Genomic DNA, 26,773 nt, shown 5'->3' with positions numbered 1-26,773 from the left:
AAGCAGCCTGCTAGAATTTTAGCTATTTTTTATAAAAAGCTAATGGGCCCCTTCCTAAGGGTGTATGAGTCCGCGTGTAAACCATCCGGCACGTGAATCAAAAATACCAGTTTGATGGGTCAAAGCCATTGGATATACAGGCTTTAAATTCTTTTTTTCCTTTTCTTAACACTTAAATCAAAACTCGAGTACTGGAGAATAAGAAAAAGTCTGCTATGGCCTCTGCATGCTAGCCGAGATTATTTATTTATTCTGCAGAGGGTCCCTCTCCTTGGAGCTCGGGATGATAATAGGTCCCAAGATGCCCAGCTCTTTATTTAGTTCACCTGGTGAGTGGGAAGTGTCATACCATTGACTTGAGTACTCCAGGAGTCTTCCTATCAAAGCAAACCAAAAAATCAAAATCTTGCCTTTTTTATTTATTTTGAAATAGAGAGGGAAGGTCCTATGCAGTTAACAAAAGGATGCTAAGTGTACCAGACAGCCGATCTGGACTGTATGTTAGCTGTGGAGAGTGTGTTTGGTTGATGGGATTTTTATCCTAGCAGAAGGGACCTTATCCCCAGCAGGGCATCTGGAGCAGAGAAGCAGGAACCGCAGAGAGAAACTGTAATGGGGCAGGAAGAACCAGGCCTGGCTCCACAGGAGCCTGTCAGCAAGTCATTTCTGGACCTCTCTGAGTCTCTTTTTTTTTTTTTTCCCCACTATAAAACGGGGGTAATTTTGCCTCACTGAAACAACATGAAGATTAAATATGTTTGTGAGAACAAACAGCACAGAATATGTGCTCAGCAAACAGTAACGTTGCACAACTAGAAAGGAGAAGCAATGATGCAAGGTGAGAGACCAGTGTGGGAGAGGTGCCCATAAAGATTCGTGAATCTCCTGGTTCTTAACCCTAGCAGCACATTAGAATTTCTGGGGAGGAGGCATCTGGGCGGCATAGTCAGTTAAGCATCTGACTCTTGGTTTTGGCTCAGCTCATGATCTCGGTGTCATAAGATCGAGCCCCGCATCAGGCATCAGGCGCCACACTCAGCGAGGAGTTTGTTAGAGATTTTCTCTCCCTCTCCCTCTGCCCCTTCCTGCTTATGCTCTCTCCCTCTCTCTCTCTCTCAAATAAATAAATCTTTAAAAAAACTTTTAAAAATAATCCAGAGTAAAACAATCAGAATCTCTGGAGGGAGAGCCCAGACGTAGAAAAGTTTTTAAGCCCCTCAGGAACTGTGTGGCCAGTAGTAGATGAAGTCATCCCCCTCATTAAAAAGAGGAAATTGAAGCCAAAGATAAGGACAGGGAGGCCCAAGATTATTCTGTTAGTTGTAGCAAAATACAACTACCTTGGACATAGGCATCCTGTATTCCAATCTCTCACTTGTTTCCCTAAAGCCCTCATGGTCTGATTTCCAGAGACCTTAAGAGCAGGTGTCATGTTCTGGTGCAGTTGCCCAACAAATCTTCCATATGTATGTCAGATAGACAGACAGACAGAGGGTCTCTCTACTCACAAATTCAGTCTAGAAGACAACTATTTAACAAGAACGGGGTGAGAGTTTTTCTTGGATCAGAGGATCAGACCTGTAGGGAGCGTGGGTCTGGAAAGCTAGCTTCACAGAGGAAGTAGCAGAAGTAGGTCTGGAAAAATGAGTTTATCAGTGAGCAAGGGGAAGAAAGGCCTTTTAGGCAGATGGAACAGCTTGTACAAAGACAGAGACGCATGTTCCAGGAAAGGCAAGTGGTTTCGTGTGGCTGGAGGGGCAGGTGTGCGCTGGGGGGTATGGGTAGGTAGCGGCCATATTGGCTTTCATAATCTGAATTTGACAAAGTTTGGGGAAATTGCTGTTACACTGAGATTAAAGGAACTGCTTAAATATCTTGGTCCTTTTACTTTCTGGTGGAAATCTGAACAGATTGATTTGGGCTATTATTTCTAGATATTTCAGGAAGACAAGAAATATCCAATTATGCATATTTGCAGCATTCCTGTTTCCATCATAGTCAACCAGTAAGCCCAACAATGAAAAATAAGAAAGGAGAGAGAGGAGGGAAAAAGCATAGAGTCAATCTGTTTGAGGTTTAAGAAATGAAAATATATTCCAAAAAGCAGGCATTTTCAACCAGTTTACGGAGGTGTTTCTGTTTTTTTTTAAAAAGGTAGCATATCTCTGAGAAAGAATCCACCCTTATTAATAGGTGTGATTAACTAATTAATAAAAAGAAATATTTCTAAGAAAGAACTATCCTAATATAACAATTCAGTAATTAATAAAAAATTTTACCTAACTTCAGAAATTCTTTTCAGGGAGCAACAGCCTTAAATGAAGAGCAAAGAGCACATGGGAAGGCCTTTCATGTGTGTTTTTTTTTGTTTTTTTTTTGTTTTTGTCCTGTATAACAAATCCTTTCTCTGACAAAGCACCAAATTGCCTTTCCTGCCTCTGCTGCATTGCCACGAACCTGGTCTGGTCCATTGTGGCTCTTCCAGGGATACTCCTCATACCAATCTTGAAGCCTATTCAAAACAAGGATGGGAGTCAGAGTTGCTCTGTGCCAACGTTCCTGCTGAGAGCAAGCCCAGTTCCATTATGTGTGGGGGAGCCCCCCTTTGCACCCTTGTGCCTGTTTGGGGTACACAGATACAGCTGACTACAGGGAATGCAAAGTTAAGAAACCACATGGCGGGAACGCTATCACTTTTTCATAATGAGCTCTGTGCAGGAAACTAAAAAAAGAAAAAATCAGGTTCTATCATTCAGGGCAGCTGGGTACTTGTATGAAAAGCTACTTCTGCTCCATAAGCAAGAAGAACGCAGAAGAATTGTGGACAGACTCTCAGAATGAGCAGGCGCTCCAGGAGCCCCATCTGTCTTTTTAAAGTCTTCTAACTAACTCGAGTACCACAGACATTAACTGCTTGGCTTGTGCCTTCATTCTGCACGTGAAGAAACAGGTTCAAGGAGCCAGAGTGGCTTTCCCACATTGCAGTTGGAGTTAGGAGCCAAGCCACAGTTTGGAGTACCTGGGTCTCCTGCCTCCCGTGGGCCAAACTGTAGTCCCTAAACCTGAATGTGCTTATAATTAGCCAGGTTGTCAGCAATAAGACAGGAGATGTTGCCTGTTTTATCAGAATAGGACTTGGCTTTATGAATCCATCCCTATTGACTTGACTCTTAACCCCTCACAAGGCCTGTGTGTCTTGCAACCCCATTTGTCTCTCCATGCTCTTCTGCCTTCTAACCGAGTGGCATGTATCCCCAAGGAATGCCCCACTCACAGCTTTCCTGTCTTGGAAGGGCCACTTAAGCCCAGGCCTTTGTGTAGTGCCTGTATTTCATTCTTTCTGAACTTGTCTAACTCCATAGATTGTAATTCTGGAACCCTCTGTATGGGGTTTGTACAAGTAGTATTTTAGGCTAGTTTGCATAGGACCTATCATATTTTGTAAGCAGGCATGGAGTCAGTTCTCACTTGAACTCTTTGTTTTTAAACATTACTCTGCCCTATTAAGAATCTCCTGCTTTGGAGCCGTATCTGTTCTCCTTTCCATCATCTCTTTTCCTGTCTTGGTAGTGATCATGAGGAGTGCCTCCCATTTGGGGTCATTTAACCTCTGTCCAGTCACAGAGAAAATTCATGAGCAATAGTACATTCTCCAAAGTCCAGTTCTGTGCATAAGGACCAGAGTGCTCTGACTCTGGCTTATGACAAAATACTGCGGAGCCCTAATCCCATCTGCTCAGATCTAATACTACATCTGACCCAGGTTTTTCTCCAAGTGGACCTCAAAGCTTCACTTACTGAGCACCTGCTAGGTTTATAATGCAGTCCTCTTAGCTGCGAGTGCCCTCCGGGTACAGGACTGTGCCCAGCATTGCACCTGACACGAAGTAGGAGAACCAGCGTGTTGAATGAAGGGGATCAGTGAAAACTGGGTTTTTCTCACTGTCCAGTCCCGAGGCCGGTCCAGATGGGAATGGTTCTCCCGTGGCCTCATACATCCAGTTGTTTCTTTCTTTCTTTCTTTTTTTTAATTTTGGCTATCCTGTTCTATTTTATTTTTTTAAGGATTTTATTTATTTATTTGACAGAGAGAGAGACAGCGAGAGCAGGAACACAAGCAGGGGGAGTGGGAGAGGGAGAAGCAGGCTTCCCGCCGAGCAGGGAGCCCGATGTGGGGCTCGATCCCAGGACCCTGGAATCATGACCTGAGCCGAAGGCAGATGCTTAACCACTGAGCCGCCCAGGCGCCCCCATCCAGTTGTTTCTTGAGGCTGAGCAGCAACTTGACCTTCTTCCAAAGATGAAGAGGAAAGGCATTATTCATCTGAGACTTGCCTTGCAATGTGTAGCACAAATTTGGTTTCTAAGGAAAGACTGGCAAAGCACTGACACCAGAAAAATTATTCTTAGGTATTCTCTGATGACCATAGACCGAGTGAGGTTTTTGTATAGTTACCATAGCCATGAAAATAGTCACCAGACAACATTCCTAGTGGCGAAAAACACCAATCCCTAGAACTTCTTTGATTAATGTCAGGGAGTAGGGCTGACAGAACCGTGATACCGGCTGGGCCAGCACTCCCTTTACCAGCCCCAGACATTTACTCAGTGTCTTACTCTGTGTGAAACCTGTGATTTCTCCATGCCTTTGCTTGTTTCTTGTTTCTGTCGCTCTGAAGGCCAACTGCTAGTTTTGCAACTGATGGTGTTTGACCATCATCTGTATCTTCAAAAGGGGATATTCCTACTCACTTTGAAATCAATTTGGAGTTCAGGGCCAAGGTTTTGGTGGTGTGTGGCTCACTATTGGTGCTCAGTAAATATAGAAAGGAAGGCAGACAGGGCAGGAAGTAGAGAGGAAGGGAGGGGCATAGAGCGAGTGACCCACCCCTGGCCCCTGGAATCAGTCTTCCTGGGCTCGCGACGGGCTCTACCAGCCACCTGCCGGGTAACCTGGGAACGTCCATTGGCTTCCAGCTCTTGGTCGCCTTTACCATGAGATAGTACCTACTATGAAGGGTTTTTACGAGACTTAGATGAGCTCATACATGCCAATGTCTGACACAGAACGACTCAGCAAATGTTAGTTTTTTTATTATAATTAATAATAAGTTCATGAATTCCAGTGGTTGCCTTTTTTTGAGAAAGCACTTGCCTGTTTATCTTCCTGGACTTTAAGATGAGTCACCGTCAGTGAATATGGATTCCTCAGGGCAAAGAGAGCCAAGAACCCGAGAATTCCTCAGGAAAACGGGCGGTCGTGGGGGACAGCCTGGTTAGGGACTCCCCATGGCGCTGTCCCAGCTGCCCTTGCGAGGTTTCACGCTTGAGATCTGAGGCTTCAGTCATAACTTTCACCTGACTGCTGTTCTCTTGCCACAAGAGAGAGCCAGATTCTCCTTTCCGTCATATACATGTAATTTCTTCCTGAACAAGAGGGAGAGAGAGCATGTCTGCCTGAGAACAGGGCCTTTATTAGCCTGTCTTTCCAGGGAGTTTAGCTTGAGGTAGAAGACAGACAAGACAAGCTGGCAAGGCGGGCGAAGGACCATCTGGCTGGGGGGCTGTTGCCCACCCAGTAATCTTTAGGGCCGCATGTTAGTATTTTTCAACCTCCTGGAAGCTAGCGTTGTCCTACAAACTAAGAAACTCTCTAATTCTAGCTCTTTCAGAGACATCACTGTCTTTCCCCCACAGGTTTCCTCAGAATGAAAGGATATTTTCTACATTTTTTTTTTTTTTTGCCATGAGGGAGAGTAATAATAAAAACATAAAAGCATTTAATCCAGTGAATGAATAATATTAGAGGCTGAGGGAAGTGAGCATTTCCCCAATATTTTCCTGAAGCAATTGATATGCATAGGCAGTTTGAGGGAAGATGGGGAGACCTGCTTTGGAAAGTCTAGCTGCAGTAACTCCTTTTACAATCAGCTCCATTTCTCTGCATTGAACAAGGAAGAAGAGGGGCCCCAGCTTCTCCTGCCTGTGTGTAGTTACCATGTGTGGGTACTTACTCTGTACCAGACTGGGTTTTAAGTCCCAAGTACCTTCACTTAATTCTCAGGACAACTGGATTCTGAGGTAGATACTATTTTTAGCCCCATTTACAGAGGAGGGAACCAGAGGCTCAGAGAAATTAATTTCCCAAGGTCAAACAGTTGGTAAGTGATAAAATCAGTAAAACTTCCAGGCTCCAGAGCCTTTTCTCTCAAGTGTAGTCATGGTTGAGTACACTGCCTGAGGAGTTATTAGCCCTACTTGAGGATCTCAAGGGGCAGGAGGGGCTGAAATGTAGCATTTCTCTTCTCCAGGCTTTTAAAATCTTTTATTTTCTGTAGGATTCCAGGCAAAAGTCACATTTTTCATCTCAACAAGAGCAAACTGCCCATATGGGCTCTATGGAGACTTGGCATTTTCCATAATGGAACCTCTACCCCATAGTAGAGTAGCACTCTGTTACAGCTCAGGTTCTCTGGAAGCAGTTGCTGAGACAGAGTTTGCCATGCTGATTATTTATGAGGGATCCCTGCTGAAGGGAAGTGGGCACAAGGGGAAACTGAACTGCAATGCAGGCCTGGTAGCTTCCGCCAACAACAGGCAGCATGATGGCACATAGATGGTCCTTTGGAGCTGTCCTGTGGTGAGCTGAAAGTGAGGATCTTCATACCCCTGCCACCAGTGGATAGGCCACCCAGGGGAAGGGGATCCTCTTGGGCAAGGACACGCTCTTCATCTGAGGCCAACTGGCAACATTTCTACTCACCGAGGTAATCAATGTGTTCTTCCTCGAAGGGAGGCTGTAGGTGGTACATTCCTGTTTCCATTTGGATACTTTCAATTTCATTAGAAACACGACTTCACACAGTGGTAAATGCTATCTCCAACCTAGCTTCTTGTTTGCTTGGCTTCTAAGTAAATAGGCATTGCACACACATGAACCTCAGCTGTCTGGACTCCTTTTACTTACAGAACTAGGCAGAGGCAAAGGTGTAACATCTGTATTTTCTTTGAACCACCTGATTAAAGTCATACCTGGCAGTTTTGTAAATCCATGAAGAGTTTCTTTTACATTCATCATGTCTTTCATGTGGAACCAGTTGGCTTTTTTTTTTTTTTTTTTTTTGAGACCAGAGTCCAGAGCTAAAAGCCACAGTACAGTGGTAGAAAACCTCCAGTCACATTTTGCTTGCCAGTTGCCTTTAAAAAAATCTTTCAATGATTAAGTTTCCAGATTAAATCCCTTTTCAGTGCTCTTTCCGTCATGAAACTAAAGCAGTCTTCCAATTCACTTCCAGTTCACTTCCAATTAGACATTAAACTGCATCCCAACTGACTTGTATCTTGTCCACCCAAGGTGACCAAGTTGACCACAGGAGCTGTTCCTGCATTGTCCATGGGGCTGGTTTGCCTTGCAGGATCCATCCGTGCTGCCTCCCACCACTGCCTACAGTTGGCTTTGGCCACTGACTGTCTCAGCTGCAAGGTGTGCAAAACCTCCCTCCATTTCTTTCAGGTTGGAAAGCTTATCCAAGAAGCAGCTGGAAGAAGTAACTTGAAGCGAGTAACTCTGGAACTTGGAGGGAAAAGCCCCAATATTATTTTTGCTGATGCTGATTGTAAGTCAACTACAGATCTCCTCCATGTCCCGGTACACTGCCCCTCGGTGCTCTCTTGTATCTCCACTTTTGACAGGACACTAAGAAAAAGATCTGTGAGGCTAAGAAGAAGTTTCAAGTAGAAGAACCTGGACCCTTCCTCCTAGGGAGAAACTAGTTTAGTATTGGGGAAGAGCACTTGCCAGTTGATAGCTGAACAGAGTGTTTTCTAGACCCTCCTGAACTGCTTTGACTCTGTGGCGCTGCAGGCCAGGGTAGAAGAGAAGAAAGCCAGCTTTGTGCTGTGTAGTGGAAAGAGCAATGGTCTAAGCCTCTCAAAACCAGAAATATCTTCTCTCTGCCTGGATTCAAGAAATCTGAAACTTCTCAGAGGTGTCTGGTGGCTTTGTAAATCATTAAAAAAAATTCTAGTTCACTATCCCTGCCAGCATTTTCCCAAACCCACAACCCCTCCTCTGTTTAGTACCCCCATCCTCTGCTGCTTCCATGACTTTGAGCCACAATGTCGACGCGCTTTGGTCAGGTGCTTACACCATGGAGGTAGGACCCTATGGTGGCGTGAAGCAGTAATCTAGGAAACCCCATGTCTCCAGGCTGGATGCCCTCTAGGCCATTCTGCATCGGTGTGGTCCTTCTGTTTTGAAAAGCTTTCCAGGGCATAAAAATTCAAAAGCTCTTTCGGTCCCTCTTTCTCTTCCTCCCATCCCACCAGACAGAGCTGCTTTCCCTTTCACCACTGGGAGGTCAGAAAACAGCGGATTGCTTGCCTTTCACCCCCAGCTTGGAGGCCATGAAGAATCCAGCATCAGCTTCCTGCTGGTTGTCAGAAGGATCAGAACTGTCACACCTAAATTTCTCTTGGGGAGTAGGTCCTCCATTGACATGACTGATTGATGAGTGACTGATTGATTCAGTCAGTCATTTAGCAACTAGCACACACCGTATTTGCGTGTAAGCTCTGAGATGAAAGAGTTATTTGCTGCTATACAATTCCAGTAAATGTAGAGAAAACTTGGTGTCTTTCAAGAAGATCCATTTCTGTTACAGTTTAATTCACCATAATACTAATTAAACATACAGCTACAAGGTTCTATAGATCAAGGGTTGCAAGTTGGCAGTCCCTAGACCCAACGCAGGGCATACATATGTTTAATTGTCAAAACGTCACACAGCACTTTAAAAAATAAAAACTGCACATTAAAAATCCTGATTTCAGGGGTGCCTGGGTGGCTCAGTTGGTTAAGCGACTGCCTTCAGCTCAGGTCATGATCCCAGGGTCCTGGGATCGAGTCCCACATCAAGCTCCCTGCTCAATGGGGAGCCCGCTTCTCCCTCTCCCACTCCCCCTGCTTGTCTTCCCTCTCTCGCTGTCTCGCTCTCTGTCAAATAAATAAATAAAATTTAAAAAAAAGAAAAAAATCCTTATTTCTATTTTTTCTTAAAATCGGAATCTGGCAACCAGAGGCTTACATTCATGCATAGCAACAGCCAAATGCAGTGGCTTTCCTTCTGAGTCTCCGTCAGATTGTTTTCCTGGCTGGCCGATTGATACCACTACATTATCTGCCTGGCCCCTTGGCACATGGAGCTTGAGACTCCGTTCTAGATGGTTGTGGTGCAGGCCCTCATTCTACAGAAGAAGAACGAGACTCAAAGAAGTGAAGTTGTCCAAGTTCAAGGTCACGTAGCAAGTCACGTCAGGATCTAGTCAGAACTTGAACTAAACTGTGTTCTCAAGCCAGTGCTCTCCCCTGTGCTGCCTCCTCGCGGTTAATGCTGTACGGTGAGCGCGGCAATTAGACCCGGGGCTCTGGCAGAGCGAGGGGAGGGGGCTGCATGGACGGGCCCTCCGTGGGTGAACCGTGCTGAGGACACGGCTGTCTCCTCTTGCAGTGGACTACGCTGTGGAGCAGGCCCACCAGGGAGTGTTCTTCAACCAGGGCCAGTGCTGCACCGCCGGGTCTCGCATCTTTGTGGAGGAGTCCATCTATGAGGAGTTTGTGAGAAGAAGCGTGGAGCGGGCCAAGAGGCGCATCGTGGGGAGTCCCTTTGATCCCACCACGGAGCAGGGACCCCAGGTAGAGAAATCATAAACATTCCCTTTCTTAATGCCGGGCGAGCACCGGACATTCTAGTGGGACCCCAGAAACAGAGTCCTTTTCCCGCCTCCTCCTTGCTCTGCCACCTCGGCTTCGCGGCTGGAATTGGAGCTGGTGAGGCATTGCTTATTCCTCAGGCTTCCCTCTCCCTTTCGAAATGTTCTCTCGGAAACATTAAGAGATTAAAGTTGCCTCAAGGATACTTTGAACTCTGGGGGTAAGTGGGAGTCTCTTAGCTCTAAGGAAGGACCTGAGCATGACAAGATGGAGGTTGACCTGAGAACCCAGTCCCAGTCCTCACCAGTGGCCTTCAAGACATCCCTGCAAATGCCACAGTCAAGGGGAGTAGGTATCTCTCTTTCTCAGAAGCCCTGTATCCTTTCATCCGTGGCTAAGGAATCTCTCCGCCAACCTGGCCTACTTGTGGCTTGTAATGTGTAGGGAATAGAGGGCTGTCTACTTGTCCCCCTACTGTATGGTTGTCTCTTACTCTGTAGGCTTCATGCAGTGCGGTGGGGAGGGCCACAAAAGTCCCACACTATCTGGCTCTGCACGTTCTCCACAATCATCAAGGTGTATTTCCGGATAGAATTCTGGTCGAATCTTAAACTGTAGATAGAGTCTAGGAATTTTTAAAGGATACTTGGATCAGATTGCATCTGGATCTCTAGCATATAGGTCTTCCCGATAAGAAACAACATCTCCTAGATTTGGGGACCGTTTGAAAGATGACTGATGTTCTAGCCGAGTAATTCAAACTCAAGTGAATTTAGGTTTTTGTATTTACCATCATAATTGAATGATGACTATAACTTGGGGGGTGGGCAAGACTAACTGTATTTTACGGAGTAGGAAGCTGGTCCCTGCTCTTTATACTTAACCTTTTCCTCTAGAGGTGTAATAGGCGCTCCATTAAAAATAGACCCCAGTAGGATTTGAAGCACCATGGAGCTTACCGATTGTTTTCATCTTTTTAGTATCAGTTCAACTTGGTGAATTGTTCATTTGGTTATAGCGGTCAGTTTTTCCCCAATAGAAACCGCAAATAATCAATTAGCCAGTTTCTCCGTCATTTAGAAACATTGCCTAACTCTGCATCTGGTACTTCTGATTTGGCACTGTCATCCATGCAGTGCATTTAATGGAATTCTCAATATATTGGGTTAAACATACAAAGTCACCATTTTTTCAGAGAACAGTGGCTAAATGGCAGCAGTCCCCTATGACATGAGTAGATATAATGGAGCTTTGAAAAAAATCACAAGTGAGAGATCCTTGAGTACACACTTCTTTCTCTTTTCATAGAAGACTTTACATGGAGTCTTTAGGAAATTTCTCTTGCAGATTGATAAGAAACAGTACAACAAGATCCTGGAACTCATTCAGAGTGGCGTGGCTGAGGGTGCCAAGCTGGAATGTGGAGGCAAAGGGCTCGGCCGAAAGGGGTTTTTCATCGAGCCCACCGTGTTTTCCAACGTCACCGACGACATGCGCATTGCCAAAGAGGAGGTATCAAACATGGGGTTCAAGCGGAAGCCATGCCTTTCTTGGGATGGCTTCCAGAGCATTTCTTGTAGATGATATTCTAGCTCTGGCTCGTTATATTTGATACACATTCTGTAACAACACACATGGCTGTGCAAATCCCGCTTTCAAGAAAATGTTAAATCTAGAAGGCAAGCAAGTTAGATGGAGGCAGGTGACGTGCTCCTCGACTGCAATTGTTACTAGCCAAGTGGACAATCATAACAGCCAGTCATTGGCCTTAGTAGTATGCTAGTCACAGGTCAGTCCTTCAGATGTGGGTTACTAAGCTGTCCGCCGGGAAGGAGAAAGCATCCAAGCCACCTCACGTTTGTGCAGGATGGGGACCGGAGCACATCAGCCAGCAGTCGTTCTGAGGTCTGGAGCAGTGGCTGGGGAATCACGGAGAAGGCAGCATTGGTACAGACCATGGGATCAGGGGATGCCAGGGAGGATGGAGGAGAGGGGGCGTTAAATGAACTCTAAAGTTAGACTCACATAATCCTGTTCTGGCAAAGTTTGAGCTATTTTACAGTTCTGTGCTGCTAAACTTAAATGTCATTTAAATAATGAAGGCGGAGCAACAACCCCATGTTGGCTCACACTGTTTTGTTGCAGATCTTTGGCCCTGTTCAGGAAATTCTGAGGTTTAAGACTATGGATGAAGTTATCGAAAGAGCCAATAACTCAGACTTTGGACTTGTAGCAGCTGTCTTCACTAATGACATCAACAAGGCGCTCACGGTGTCTTCTGCAATGCAAGCTGGGACTGTTTGGTAAGATGAGTCAGCCTCATGGTTCTGGCCATAACGCACACCACTGGCGGTACTGTAGGGGCCTCATGATCTCTGGAGCGTGGGTCATAAGCATATCCTCCGGGGGGATGGGGAAGACGGAAGGCAACCAGCCTTCGCCCTGAAAAGGGATATACACTCCTTAATGGCTAGGGCAGGGGATCAAAGTCAATTTTAAATTCTAAGTATTTCATATGCAAAAAGGGGAATTAGAAAATAAAACTTTTAAAAGAAATACTATGCTGAGGGGACTACTTTTGTACAAGCAGAATTCACACTCACGGTACTATGTTTTTTTCTCTTAGGATCAATTGTTACAATGCCTTAAATGTCCAGAGCCCCTTTGGGGGATTCAAGATGTCTGGAAATGGGAGAGAAATGTAAGTGTCCAGAGTTGCTGGTGCCTGCAGAGAAACAGGGATTACAAATACCAGCCTAGAGGAGCAGGCACACAATTGTTTAATTCTCTTACTCTCATCCATTCATTCAGCAAACAGTTAGTTAAGCGTGTACTTCTATAAACGAAGCGCTGTGCTACATGTCACAAAGATGAATAGAACACCACTCCCTTCCCTTACGTGGGAATGGATAAAAATTAATGTGCCATCTATTTCATAAAATCAGGGCTGCTTTCTTGACAGAAGTGTGCCAAACCTCTTGCAAGTACAGAGGAAACAATCCATGGAATTTGCCTGATGGGGTCCAAGAAGACTTCACAGAACAAAAAACGTTTCAGTTTGTGAGGACCAGTCTTGCCATGTAGAGGGAATAGCAGGAACAGAGGCATGAAGGCACAACAAATACAGAACATCAGGGAGTTTGCTGTGTTTAAAACAGAGGTCACCACCTGCCAGCCCAAGGACAAATCTGGCCTGCAGAAATGTTTCACTTTGCCCCACATTTTAAAATCCTTAACTGGCATTCAAAAATGAAGAGGCTTTCCATAAAATCTGGATTTCTTGCTTATTTTCATTCCCCCGTGGCAAAATTGCTGCAGCTGTGAGCTCTAGAACTCGCCTTCTTCCCCACTGTTCTTACTGCTCCTGGGGCCTGAATATTGGTAGCCCTTCGTTTTTGCGCATGCCCAAGCCCCTCCCTTACATCACCTGCTCGGCCCCCGTAGGTTCTCTGAGGCTGGGACTGCAGAGTTTGGACGTAGGATGTCTGGAGGATGCTGAAGATACAAGTGGAAAGGTTGTTTTAAACCCAGTCTCTAGAGGGCTTGGCCACTCTGTGGGAGCTGAGGAGATACCAGAGGTTTTAAGGCCGAGCTTTCTGGCAGGTAGAGGATGTCCTGGCAAAGACTAGAGGAAGAAGATCAGTCACGAGGATTTTACAATTAACACTGATAGGTATCACTCATTAAATGCCCGCTCCGTGTATGGCTTTATGGTAGCTTCTTTCCTAATGTCGTCTCATTTGATTTTCATGAGGACGGAGTGGAATCGATACACTTCCCCTCACGTCCCACATGGTTCGGGTGGAGAACTGGGGCTTGCACTAGCTAAGCAGCTTGCCCAGGTCACACAGCCAGTAAGTGGCAGATGTGAGGTTGAACATAGGTTTCAGTGGCTCCCGTGATATGCAGCCAAGGAAGCAGGGAGGCCAGGTGCAGGGACTCTTCAGGGGCGGGATCAGAGCGGTGAAGGGCCCTCCTGTGAGGCAAAAGGACCTGAAAAATGGGACTGTAGCAGAGGAGAACTACACTCGAGGGGATGTTATTTGCCACCTTCATATATAAATGGATTTTTTGAGCGGCATTCAGAGTGTGAATGGTAGCCAGGGTCTTCCTGAGCTGACACGCACCCCGCCCCCCGCAACAAAAACAAAAAACATTTTCCCCTTGGGGCACCTGAGTGGTTTAGTCGGTTAAGCGTCCAACTCTTGATTTCAGTTCAGGTCATGATCTCAGGGTCATGAGATCGAGCCCCACATTGGGTTCCTCACTGAGTGTGGAGTCTGCTTGAGATTCTCTCTCTCTCTCCCTCTCCCTCTGCTCTCCCCAACCCCGCCCCTCCCTCCTGCCCCCCACTCACACTCTCTCTAAAAAAACAAAACCAAAAAATTTTCCCTCCTCTTGAAAGGAGCTGGTTCCGTGTTTCTTAAATCCTGTGACTCCCAAGGGGAAACATCCGTATGTCCATTGCCTCTGCCATTAACGAATGCATCCTTTTGTGAGCCAATGCCAGTTCATGATCAGTCTGCGGAAGTATTGAGTGTTTGTCCTGTGGGAGAAGATGTGGTTCATCAAAGCACTTGAGATTTTGCTGGATAAATGAATGTACAACCCTGAAAGAATCAGAAGAATTCCAGAGAAGACCGTGAAGTCATAGAAGAGTTCAGGGATGGGGGAGATCATTGTGAGCTATAGAAGCCTGGAAAACCTTTAGGTAGGATCAAACCTAGGGATTTGAATTGGCCTTTAAAGGAGAGGAACATTTGGGTAGCTGGAGAGAGGGGAATAATTGGCAGGATTGGTAAGGAAGAGTGAGTAGCGGCAATTGTGGGAGAAACAAGTATGGTGTTGGGGACAAAGTCAGTGAACCCGTAAGACCAGTGCAGAGGATTTACATGCTTCAGTTACTTCAGCTGGTAATTTCTAGCTCTTAGCCATTAAACTGAAAGTTAAGCATAGCGGTGAGGCTAAGAGCAGAATTTCTAGAATCACATGGCTTCAGATACGTATCCTGGCCCTGCCACTTAATACCTATGTAACCTTGGGGCGCCTGGGTGGCTCAGTCGTTAAGCGTCTGCCTTCGGCTCAGGTCATGATCCCAGGGTCCTGGGTTCGAGCCCCATATCGGGCTCCCTGCTCAGCGGGAAGCCTGCTTCTCCCTCTCTCACTCTCCGAGCTTGTGTTCCCTCTCTCGCTGTGTCTCTCTCTGTCAAATAAATAAAATCTTTAAAAAAAAAAAATACCTATGTAACCTTGGACAAATTACTTCATCTCACTAAGCCTCTGTTTCCTCATCTCTAAAATGGGAATAATTATAGTACCTACCCCAAAAGTTGCCGTGAGGATTAAATGGTAGGATTCAGTGTTCCAGATACCCAGCAGTGTCTGGCAAGCCTCCCGAAATGTTAGCTGCTATCGTCACTAGTGGTCAAGTAGATGAGTGTAATGTAGGTGATCCTCCTTTTTCCTAATAAATGTCTTACTTTGGAAGTGTGGCAGAATGTTTTCCCGAATTTCAGCTCGCATCATCAACTTCTGTTCTGTCCCTGGGTATGCTGGGAGAAATCGCTCTTGCTTGAGTCTTGCTTCTGGCCTTCAGTTTTTCCCACTTGCTTTACAGCAAGCAAACCAGAGGATACAGAAGCAGTCTGGATCCTCTTTGCGCGGTTATCAGTATTTTTTCAGCTTTTATAAAGTCTTCGTGTACTCCAGCTATCACTTCCTAACCTGCATATGGCCTTCACTTTCTGCTCCCACTTTTCAGGATGCATGTAACTTGATATTCCGTGTCCTGCCTCTGTGTTTGTGCCTTCCTGGTCTCTGAAATGTTGGGACAACCCCTGGCTCTGGGAATGCTTCTCACGCCAACTGTTTTGTTACAGATCATTAAGAGGGTGAATCATGGGCATAAAATATAATAAATAATCGCTGGCTGATGGAGCTTGTCCCCGACCTGTCCTGGACCCTCAGCATGGACAGGATTCGGGCTTGTGACATTGTCCAAGTCCAGTCTACTCCCCTTAGAAAGCTTCCCCTTGCCTGGGAGGACGAGGAGACAAACTTGCCGGGAGACAGTTTGGCTGTGTCAGAACCACACAGAGAACAGTGGCCCAAGAGACTGAAAAGCAGCCTTTCTCGACTTATCTCGGTGCTGTAGTGATTTGGCCTTTGCAGTGCAGTTAAAAAATAATTAGGGAACAGTGCTCTTTGATGAGACTCACTTCATCTTGTCTAGATTATATGATTCTTTGTCCCTACTTGCTCCCCAAACATGTTTTTTCTTCCTTAAATGACCTAGAGTGGTCGCAAAGGCTTCAAATAAAAGAACCTACTCTATCCTGGTCCCCCACTCTTCCTTGCTACTTACTGCAATCCCAGAAACTCCCCTTACCCTCCTCTGGACAGTACCTTTTATCTCCTGGCCTTGCAAACCCCATGTGGCTCTGGTCCCTGGCACCCCTTTTCCCACCTCTCAGAGGCACGGAGAAGTAGCACTTTCTGGAAACAAGCTCCAAGGCGGGCTGTGGGAGCACCGGAGTTCTCCCCCCACAGAGCTCTGTGGAGGGCTGCTCTCTACAGGTTCCCTGACGGGCTGGCCTCTGATCCCCAGGGTCAGAGAGGGGGGCGGCTCACCTCAGGCCTGCCCTGCAGCCAGTTCCCCGTTTCATTCCTCCCGACCCCTCCCTTACTCCTCATTTAAGCTTCCCGAGACAAGCTATAAAATACATGTCACAAACTGAGCACATGGAAAGAAAGCTGTGAACCTCAGCATTGTAAAAACTAAGGACACTGGGTTTGAAGATGAGAAGCACTATTAGGATAATAAGGGCTTCCCAAGTTTGCATGCACATGCATGCATGCATGTGTGCTCATATTTAGGTGCAGAGCATGCCTGTGCACAGAAAGTCACCTGTGGGTCTGGGAGAAGGGCTTGCCAAACATTCTTGTCTGGGGACCCACTCACTCTCAGAGATTTGGTTTTAGTAAAGCTGGGCTAAGGCTGAGGATCTGCATTGTTAACAGGCTTCTGGAATGATTCGGCACAGGTGGTCTGGAGACCCTGCTCTGCGAAACGTTGCTGTAAGGCAAAGAAAAGAGCAGGGAAGTATACATCCTACATGGAAATCCCTCTTTGTTCTTTGAGTGATTTTCTACAATGACTGACTGAGAGGCACCCAAATCTAACATCTTACCTTGCCCGTGGAGTGCCAGGTTTGGTTCGTGGTAGGGAATATAACCCAGTCTGACTCAGAAGCAGGAACACAGGCGTCTGAGTGTGCCTCTGCCCGGACGCACTGTGGAGCTCTGCAGGCGACCGTACAGAGAGATCGGGGTGCAGCAGGAGCGGCGTGTCTGCGTTTGCACCATAGTGCCGTTCTCCCGTAACTGTGGGATTTAACTGGATTCAGTTAGATTGGAGAGAAAGCCCCCAGAATGAGATGGTGAAACAGCAGAAGAATCTAAACGTGGGGCCCTCAGAGACTTTCTAGCAGCGCTTCTCAAAGGGTGGCCCAAACAGCCACCTGCATCACAGTCTCCTGGGCTCCTCCCCAGACCTACCAGGGCAGAGTCTTTGGTGGGGATGGTCAGGAATCCACAATGTAAGCAAGCTCCGAGGGCGATCCTTACATTTCTTGATGCCTGAGAGATGCCCGGGCACCAGGAGGACGGGGTGGCTCGCCTAGTCTTCCAGCCAGTTAATGGCAGAGCTGAGTGGCCATACCTGCCTGCTGACCCCCAGCTCCAGGGTTGTTTTTATGACAGATTTGAGGCCACTCCTCATTCTCGGAGCGGGCTGTGTGCGGACCAGGGTGGCAGATGGCTGCCCGAGACACAGGGGAGGAGCTCCTCTAGCCCAGGATGATTTTCTATCACATCGCGCACCCAAAGATTACAAGAGCCAATCATCACACTCAAAAGCAATCATGCCACCACGCTTCTGAGTCTGTAGGCTTCCTTCTGCTTCTCACAACCAACTTGGAGATCTGAGTGGGAGGAGATGGTTCAGGGTCTGCCCCATGTGCGTGCGCAAGCCAGGAAACAAGAAGGGAGTAACCTCACTTCAAACGGGAGGCAGATGATGTCCGTGATGAAGAGACACTTTCAGAATTGCCCAAGGGCAGGAAAAAGTCCAGAAGGAGCCAGAGCTGGGCTGGCAATAGAGACTCAGGGCCTGGAAGGAGCTAATGAGGGGACCTCATACTGAGTGGGACAGTCCCAAATTGATTCTCATTCCCGTAAGCAAGATGGCCAGCATGGATAAGAGGGCAGCACACATGCCCTGGTCTCTCCCTGGCTGCCTCTGATGTCCCAGCGGGGAGGGCACGGGCATGACAACTCAGGTGACCTGGGTGCTCAGAGTTGCTGCTGGCAAAATAATCGGAGCCTTATGCAGGGCACGGGGTTCCTGGAAGGAAGCGGCGTGAATCCCTTATAGCAGGTCTTTACCGTAAAGCCCAGTCACTGTAACATTGTATCTTTCATACATGACTGTTTGGGATCTTTTTTAAAGATTTATTTCTTTTTAGAGAGATTGGGGAAGGGGGAGAGGGAGAGGGATTCCCAAGCAGACTCTGCACTGAGTGTAGAGCCCGACACGGGGCTCGAGCTCACAACCCTGAGATCACGACCCTACCCGAAACCAAGAGTGGGCTGCTTAACCAACAGCGCCACCCAGGCGCCCCATATGTGACTTTTTTATTAATATTTTCTTACTCAAATAAATCTCTGTGTTCTTTTGTTTTTTCCTGGCAGAGGTGGTATATCCACCGGGTGGAACTGGGGAAGGGGGGATGGGAAAAAGCCCTCCCTCTGTCCCCCCCTTCCGCAAGTGCCGTCCGAGCCTGGAGCCGTGGGCTCTACACCAGGTTCGGCGGCGGGCAGGAAGCAGGAACAGGCAGCTACAGGTCCACGGAGGGAGACGGCCTCTCTCCCGGGGACAGGTGACGGCTCTGTGCTGGCCGGCGCCCCAGGTGTTCTGTGAACACAGAGGAGGGAGGAGCTCCTCCCCGAGACAGCCAGGGAAAGCCTCACAGGCCAGTGACTTTAAAAAGAATAGAGGGGGGGAAAAGTTCAATTTTTAAAAGAGAAAATTAGGAGAATGTGCTTGACTTTACAATGAAATAAAGGGAAGGGGAAAAGGGCAACGGAAATGAGGTGAACTGAGGAGAGAGGACACAGAGGGGAAGGACGGGAGCTCGGCAGCCGCCGGCTGGGCTGCACCCCGGCCCCCTGAGGGCAGTGGCTGGAGACCGGCGCAGCGGGACCAGGGGGCCGGGAAGGGCAGCGTCCCCTGGCCCCTGCAGAGGCGGGGGACCCAGCTCCCACCCCATAAACGTTTACCCAGAGTCTTGGGGGGCCAGCTTACTGCCACTTCCTTTGAAGTCAGGTACTTGGATTTCCTCCCTCTTTCCCCTGACTGTGGGCCTGCGGGCAGCCCGTGTCAGGATTGTCTTTCAAGCACTGCTGGTGACCCGTGCTCTTCCCTGCCCAGGCCTTTGGGTGCCCGCTTCCGTTTGTTAAGTCTAAGGACCAGTGGAAAGGAATTTAGAACATCCAGGGGATCCCAGCCTAGAAATCTCAGGCTTTTCTTTCAGCTAAAGTAGACTAGGTATCTAGGACAGCGACTAGAACACAGAGACATCGGGGTGTCCGGTGGCAGGAGGAAAGCACACCATTGTCCTCCAGAGCCATTGCTGTCCGTGGTAGAGACACGGCAGTAGGGACCTGGGCCTGCTGCTGTCTGTGGTGCCCACCCAGGGGCACGGTCCAGGGTCTGTGTGACCACTGGCCCAGGCTAACACGCATGCGTGTTTCTCTGAGTAGTTGGGAATGCTGCCCCTTCCTGGGCCATACTGGGAAGACAGATCGGCCTTTGCCTTTAAGAAACGGTTACTGCTCATGACACGACAGCCCCCTCTGCTCCTCAGAGGAGGGCTGGGCTGTCCACTCATTGGACATTTCTACATGGAAACCCCCGGGCCTACTGTTAGCAGGTGCTAAACGGCCCCTTCTCGGGACTCTTGCCATCACTCACACCAGGCTGCCCGGGCCTTGGGTGTCTGACACAGCCTATTTCTGCCTTTCAGGGGGGAATTCGGCTTGCGAGAGTACTCCGAGGTGAAGACGGTGACAGTAAAGATCCCTCAGAAGAACTCCTAAGAAGGCCAAGGAGGAAGGTGGAGGCCAGCCCACAGGACCCTCCCTCTCTGCTCTCCCTGGGGGGCCCGGCTCTCAGGAATCCAAAGTTCATACCCAGTCCTTATTTAAAGATTTAAATAATGACATGTAGGCCAGGCCGGTCCCTGCATAATGAAAGCAGACCATGTGGGCATGGTTTCCTGGCACTCTGTAAGGGATCACCTTAACGATACCAAATATTGGGGAAAGTGGGATGACGGCAGGAGAGGTCGCTGTCGGGTACATCCAGTGTCTCTTTCCGGAGTGATGGGCTGATGCCTTTCGTCACAAGGAACTTTCCTCCTGAGGAAAGGTCATCTTTCCATTGTCTCCATTTTCCCTCTTCCAGGCTCTCTCTGCTCACTTCCCTCCCACCCCTCCCACCCCTCCAAGGAGATCTCAGCTGAGCTCATTTGGGGCAGATGTTTGGGCCGGGAACAATTTTCCAAGGTTTTGCAGCCAAATTACCATTTCATGTTATCCACTTCTTCAAAGCAAAACATGAAATGGCTTTAGTTAGAGCCAGACCAGACCAAAACTGCCAGGAGCTGGTACACTGCAGATGTAACGAGAACTAAGAACTCGGATGTTCCTGACCCAGTCTGGCTTTCGTACATCCATAAAAGACACGAGTGAAAGATCAGGAAGATGCAGATCCAGAGATGATCACATGTAGTTCACAGCTTCTGAGCTTGCCACTTGGTTTTAGGGTGTGTGGGTGTGCGTGTGTGTTTACTTCCTTCTGGGTGATTCTGGAATAAGGCAGGGGAAGGGGGAGTTGTTTTTCATAGACTGGTAAGATCTTTTTCCAAAGCTTCTCTTAACAATCAACCCTAAAATGAATTGAGTCGGCTCAAGAATTTGGTACCAGGTAATCCTGGGGGCCTTGCAGAAAGAAGTTCATTTCCCTACTGGCTGACAATTCTTAGGAAGTGAATTATCTCTGCAGTTGGACGCCACAGCTGCTTCTGCTCCCCAGGCCCCCTGCACCAACCCCACTCCTCCCAGTGCTCTGGGTGTTACTGCAGCCTCTCATGCCCTAAATGCACTGGCAGTAACCTTGGAAAATCCGGCCAAGCCTGGAGGTTCCATTTCCATTCTGAGTTGCAGTCTGCCATGATTGCCATGTTCCACCAGCGCCGCTCCCCCCGCCCCCTGCCCAGTGGCTCGTCCACACATGGTTTTCCCGACAGGCCTCCTGAGGGGGAGGCACAAAGCAGCCCCTCTCCCTCTCCCCCAGCCACACACTTCCTCTTCTGCTTTCCAGTGCATCCACTAGCTGATGGACAGTGTCGACTTCCTTTCCTCCTTCCCTTTTTCCAGTTGCTGAATCCAATCCAGTCTAACCTAGATGAAGATCATTTATTTAAAAGTACCAAACATAACCTAGAAGTACATGGAATATGGGCAACGCGTAGATAGCCTTCTGTATGTAATGGGTTTCTGCTTTCTAACACACCGGTTTTCTATTTAATGAGTCTCATCTATTCATGATGTTTAAAAGAAATCTCCGTTTGCTGTTATTTACGAACGACAGTGCATTCAGTGGCCCGGTGCCTCTAGAGACGCCACGCTTCTGAGTTCTTCCATGTGAATGTCATGCTCTCCTCTTCTAGCGTGTGTCCAAGTGAACATACCCATTAACCAGCTAGTTTACCTTTCAACTGCAATATAGAATGTGAAAATGAAGATTTATTTCTTTTAATTTACTTAAAAAGAAACCTCTGTGCTAGCAATAAAGCATTTATATTGTGTACTCCTTGGGATTATGTGGCTGTGTTTATAAATCTTCACGTCATACTGAGTACACTTGGGTCCTTCTCTCAGCTGCTGGGTTTTTCAGCTGTGTTGTTTTCTCTGGTTACTGAGCAGGAGTCTGGGAGAGTATTTTTATAGAACACAATAAGCAACACCCTTGTTTTCTGACACTATTTAAAATTTGTGTACACATACTCTTTTATATGGCCAACAAGTAGAATCATGGATGAAATCTATGAAAAGACTGTTTTAATTCAAAGTTGCCTCCCTGAAAGCTAAAACATGAAGGAGTGTTGAGGGCCTTGTCTTCAGAGTCATGTGCTACATGACAGCGCTCAAATCGCTGATGGCACTTGGCAGTAGCTTTATTTTTATTTACCGTGGTGAGATGAAGTCAAAAGCTGACAACCTGATGGACTATTTTTGCAGCTGCAAAAAAGAAGCTGTAAGTGGTGACTATTACCAGCCAGAGCTTGTTTGCTCTCTCCACGTTCTCAGAGTTGAGCTTTTGGGGAGAGGTTTCCCCCCCTCCAGACCCGTACATCCTCTCCTTCAATGCCTGGAGTCTCCACCCGTGTCCTGGTCCAGTGAGACAAAACAAAAACTGATGAGTTGGCCACAAAGAGAATCAGACTCAGGGCGGGACGTGTTGCTCTCTGACCGCTGATACCTCGTCCCTCGGAGGAACAAATTAAGCCTGGGGCACGGGGTCCCTGGGTGCTGGGACGTACTCTGAAATAGAAGATGTGGGCTCCCTGTGATTCTATCTCATGTCCATTACCTTGAGCCACCAGGAAGAAAACGAGAATGAGATGGGCATAGAGTAATCATGGAAAGTCCTCTGGCAGGTGGCATTACAGAGCTCACGGATCACAGGAATCCAGAATAAGATAGTTATAATTTGATGGTTCTTTAAAGCATAAAGTCCCTCAAACCTCATCCCTTTATGGTACCAACATAAAGGCAAATGACAGCATTGCAAATGTCACTAATGAAACTAACACAGAGACACTCCCGTCATTTGCCATCAGCACCATACATCTGTGGTCTTTTTTCACTGTTAACCCCTGAGATTTCCATTATACCTTTTCCTCCAAAACGTGCTCAGTGCCTTCATATTGGTGATCTCATGCTTTTTCACTACCTTTTAGATAATAAAGGGCAAGAATATTATAACGTAGGGATTAAGGAACAAAGAAACCGTGAATGCACTGGACTGCACAATAAAACAGGAAGATGCCCAAGAAAAGAGGACAGTCTGAGAAGCTAGCAGAGGAGGTGGGTTTTGAACTGGGCTTGAGGATGGACTGTAATGCCAATAGGCAAGGGAGCAGGAAGCAGGCACTCCGGGGAGACGGTCATCTGCCGGGGCCCTGAGGCAAGGCAGGGCTCGGTCACGTGATCATGAGATGGGACAGGCACCACGTGCCAGAGAGTGTTCAGAATGCCGATGGCCCCGGGGGTCAGCCAGAGCTCCCTGATACTGAAATAGAAAATGGGAGGGGGGGGTCCCCAGTGGCTTGGGGATAGAAGAATGAGGAGGCAGCGTTTAGAGCTTACCATTCTGGAGCAGAATGGATGGCCGGAGAAGCAGACTGATGGGGGGATGGGTTTGGGGTGATCCTGGCATGGTCATGGGATGGAGAGGAGGGAACCAAATCAGTGGGGAGGTCACCAGAACTCGGTGAGTGAATATGAAAGAATGAAAAGTAAATGAGTATGTTTTCAAGCCTGGTTGAGAAGGAAATGGCAATGCCATGGCCACAGAAGTGGAACCAAGAAGCTGAACACAGGGAACAGAGTTTTAGGGAGAAATCTTGACGTCCAGCTTTGGACCTGTCATTTGGCGGGTGACGAAGGGATATCCGGACAGACCCGCAGGCAGTTGGAGGTAAGAGATTGGAACCTGGCTCCGGTGACTGGACTGGGACACGAACATAAGGGTGATGGCTGTCTGTACAGAGAACACAAGAATAAAAACAAAACCTGGGCCCAGGAGGAGGAGGAGCCGCGTGAAAGAAATGAAGGCGGTAGGTAGGCAGAGAGCTGGGAGGAAACCCTGTCAGAGGCATACCCCAGAAACCCAGGGCAGTGAGCTCAAAAAGGACAGGCAGCTGAGAGGTTGAAAGGACCTCTCAGGGGATGGTTTGAGGAGCCCTGCATTAGGGGATTTTGAATTTCCAGAGCCCCATGGAAAGAGAGGACGTGAGCTCCCTGTCTTAAGTTAGAAGAAACTTGAGCTGGATTAGCTGGCGGAGGTCAAGAGGAGGAAACAGGCCTCGGAATAAGCGTGACAATGTGGGTAGAATTGGGGAAGGTGCAGAGAGGAGGCATAGCAGGACTGCTGGGGAAAATCTCCAGGCCCTTTTACTGCCCTATCGGCTGCATTTTCTGCGGGGGCAGAATGGAAAGACTCACTGCCAGTTACATGTACTTACACAGTCACTTCTTAGTTTTTCTAGCTGGTTTTTTTTATTGTTGTTGACTAACATCCCCCAAATATTTAAAGTCAACCACAATGCTTCAACTATAACAGGAATAATAGAAACAACAACAACAGCATCACATGAATTAAAAAACAGGATGGGAAAAGAAGAAAACAAAGGTGGGAAGCTAATGAATGCAGACCGAACGAGGCTGGAAAATACACATTCCACGAAGTCCTGGCACTGTTCTCGGGGGTCGCCGCCAGCCGGTCAGGGAAGAGCCGGCACTGCCAACCAGGGACCCTAAGAAGCCACCCTCCTCCTCCGTCCCCTTCTCTTCCTTTCCCTCCCTCCAGCAAGGTTTCTGACGCCAGGCGCTGGCATGGATGCGGGAGCTCAAAGTGGGCCGGGCATGGCTCCTGCCCTGGGGAAGCTCGCAGGCCAAGGCCGCTGCTCCCTGTGGGGGGGGGCCCCGTGCTTTGCTCTCACTGTAACTCCTTGCCAGGCACATGCATCCAGCTGATGGAAGGGTCCTGTAGACCCTTTCCCACGTCCTCGGGGTGGTCATCCGGAGTGACAGCTCGGCTCACAGACACAGCTGACCAGCAGTGTGGCAAGAGTGAAAAGCACATTGCCCCAGAGGGTCCAGGAAGGGATGAGCACTGCTCACTTGGAGTGCCTTTACGAGTTGTGTGTCTTTGGGCAGGTCACCTCACTTCGGGGGGCCTCCCCTTTCTCTGTGGGATTGGGATGATCGTGCCTGCCCCGCCTACCTCGCAATGCGGTGTGGGATGAAAACCTCGTGGATGATCTATTTCTTCAGGTGCTCCAAGACGTCATGCCGCACACACAGCTCTGAACTACAAAAAGTCATCACAGGGTGACTCCGTTGCTTTGCCGATCGGTTCCTAAGACCCCAGAATCTGTCATTTCTCACCCAGGTTTGAGGCCATCCTTTAGACCCTAACTCTCTCGGATAGGACTCCTGACCTGGAGGCGGGCCACACGTGCATCCCTCGAGCCAGCTAGGGGCAAGCAATGAATGCAGCTCTGACCGTTCCCCCAGTTTCGGTCCTGTGTATTCAACGCTTTGTTCAGAGCCCGCGTGGGGTGATTACGAGGCCCGCGGGCTCGGTGCCGCCTCGAGTATCTTACACAACTGCTCCTCGGTGGAGATGGCTGGGGACGAGAGCATGGGAAAGTCCACTCCAGAACCACATGAGCCCTCTTCCGAAACACGCATTGTCTCATTCTCACTTGGTTATTGGCCGGATTAAAAAGAAGATCAGCTTGCCATGTAGCCTTTGATGTGAAACTGCTTAGATAATGTTTCCTTTGGCCATTTATCTATGTAGCAAGGAGGAACCTGAAACCAGCCTGGCCTGGGCCCCCTTCCTGCTGGAGCAGGAGCTCCTCTTAATGGTTTCAAGGTCCTTGAGCCTTGCTTTTTGGGTTTGCTCCTCAAGAGCAGGTCCCATCCTTCCTCTCCTTCTCATGAAATAGACGTTACTTACCAGGTGGGCTTGAGTTGCCTCATCTCTTTTCCAGTGTGTTTTCCCCAGTCTGTTGTCAGAGATGTGCAGCAGGCTTCATATTTTATATTCTGAGCAGCGTAAAAAATATTCCAACCCCAAACACTCCCGAGCTGCAAGGAATAGAGACTCCTCCGGCCCCTACCCCATCGGGAGCCAAAGGCCTTGATTCCAGGACCCTGGGAAGACCTCTCGCTTTCCAGTTCCAAGCAGGTATGTCCAGTTTACGGAAGGATGACGTAGAACGTTTCCCAGTTCCTCTTGATTGGTGACCTAGAGTGGGAACTTTGAAAGATCCCCGTGAAGGTAGCCAAGTAGCAATGAACAAGACCCCATAGCTTGGCTAAACTCAAGGGAAGGGGCTGTTTGTTGAACAGCTGAGATCCCAGTCTCCATTTCCCAAGTTAGGTTCATTCATAAACAACACGGGATTTGAGTAAAATTGGATAAATTCCAGATGTCCCTTGTTAGTACCATTAGCTCCTCCTCCCTAGTGGCCCCAAGGGAGGTAGAATGCCCGCAAACACTCCCAGAGCCAGCAGCCATGTCCGCTCCCTCCCAGCCCTTAATTCTAGGTGCTAAAAGCAAGGCCGTGCCCTGCCTGCCAAGGGGAAGGTGGGCACAGGAGCTTGTCAGACAAAGGCTGGGGACCACGGGTGTGTGTGTGTGTACGGGTGTCCACCCATCACATGTCTACTCTTTTAAATTTAGATCTGATGCACTCTAATTCCAGGAATTGTCTTCGGTAACTGTTAGTAACAGTTATGCTAGTACCATAAAGAGCTTCGCCGATGGGCAAAGGAAGGGAATTCTAGAGTATTTTACTGCTCACTCGCTGTGCGCCCTTGGAAAATGAGTTAACCTCAGTTTCCTCACCTGGAAAATGGGGTAATAAAATTACCTACCTCACACAGTTGTCATGAGAGTGGAATAAGAAAATGTGTGTAAAATGCTTAATAATGTCTTGTAGGAGCTCAAAAAAATTGTAGCAATTAAAAAAATGAATTAACAAATCAGTATTCAGGAGAGCCATAGTCCCGTAGAGATGGTAAATTTCACGGTCCCTTGGGTTTGGTTTAGCACGTCCATGGCTTTGGGTTGCTATGCAGAAGCCAGGCACGAGGGCACGTACTATGGTAGCTTTAAGTGGTGGGATTAGAACCAGGAGC

At 48.0% G+C, this 26,773-nt stretch overlaps 1 protein-coding gene across 2 annotated transcripts in view; it reads left to right on the top strand.

Moving 5' to 3' along the window:
* Positions 1-21,657, top strand: part of ALDH1A2 (aldehyde dehydrogenase 1 family member A2) — a 92,658-nt gene extending 71,001 nt beyond the window's left edge. The window contains exons 8-13 of one of the 2 annotated variants that reach the window (XM_027569385.2): positions 7,514-7,616; positions 9,510-9,694; positions 11,060-11,224; positions 11,858-12,015; positions 12,339-12,413; positions 19,798-21,657. In XM_027569385.2, the coding sequence (XP_027425186.1) occupies positions 7,514-7,616; positions 9,510-9,694; positions 11,060-11,224; positions 11,858-12,015; positions 12,339-12,413; positions 19,798-19,870 (759 nt within the window). In that variant the 3' untranslated portion in view covers positions 19,871-21,657. Of the gene's footprint in view, positions 1-7,513; positions 7,617-9,509; positions 9,695-11,059; positions 11,225-11,857; positions 12,016-12,338; positions 12,414-12,674; positions 13,957-19,797 lie in introns of those variants that run through there. The other variant, XM_027569386.2, reaches the window with a different exon arrangement.
* The last annotated feature ends 5,116 nt before the right edge of the window (positions 21,658-26,773 follow it).

The sequence above is a fragment of the Zalophus californianus genome, chromosome 6, assembly GCF_009762305.2.
Source record: "Zalophus californianus isolate mZalCal1 chromosome 6, mZalCal1.pri.v2, whole genome shotgun sequence".
Classification (NCBI taxonomy): Eukaryota; Metazoa; Chordata; class Mammalia; order Carnivora; family Otariidae; genus Zalophus; species Zalophus californianus.
This window is presented reverse-complemented; position numbering and strand designations above follow the sequence as displayed.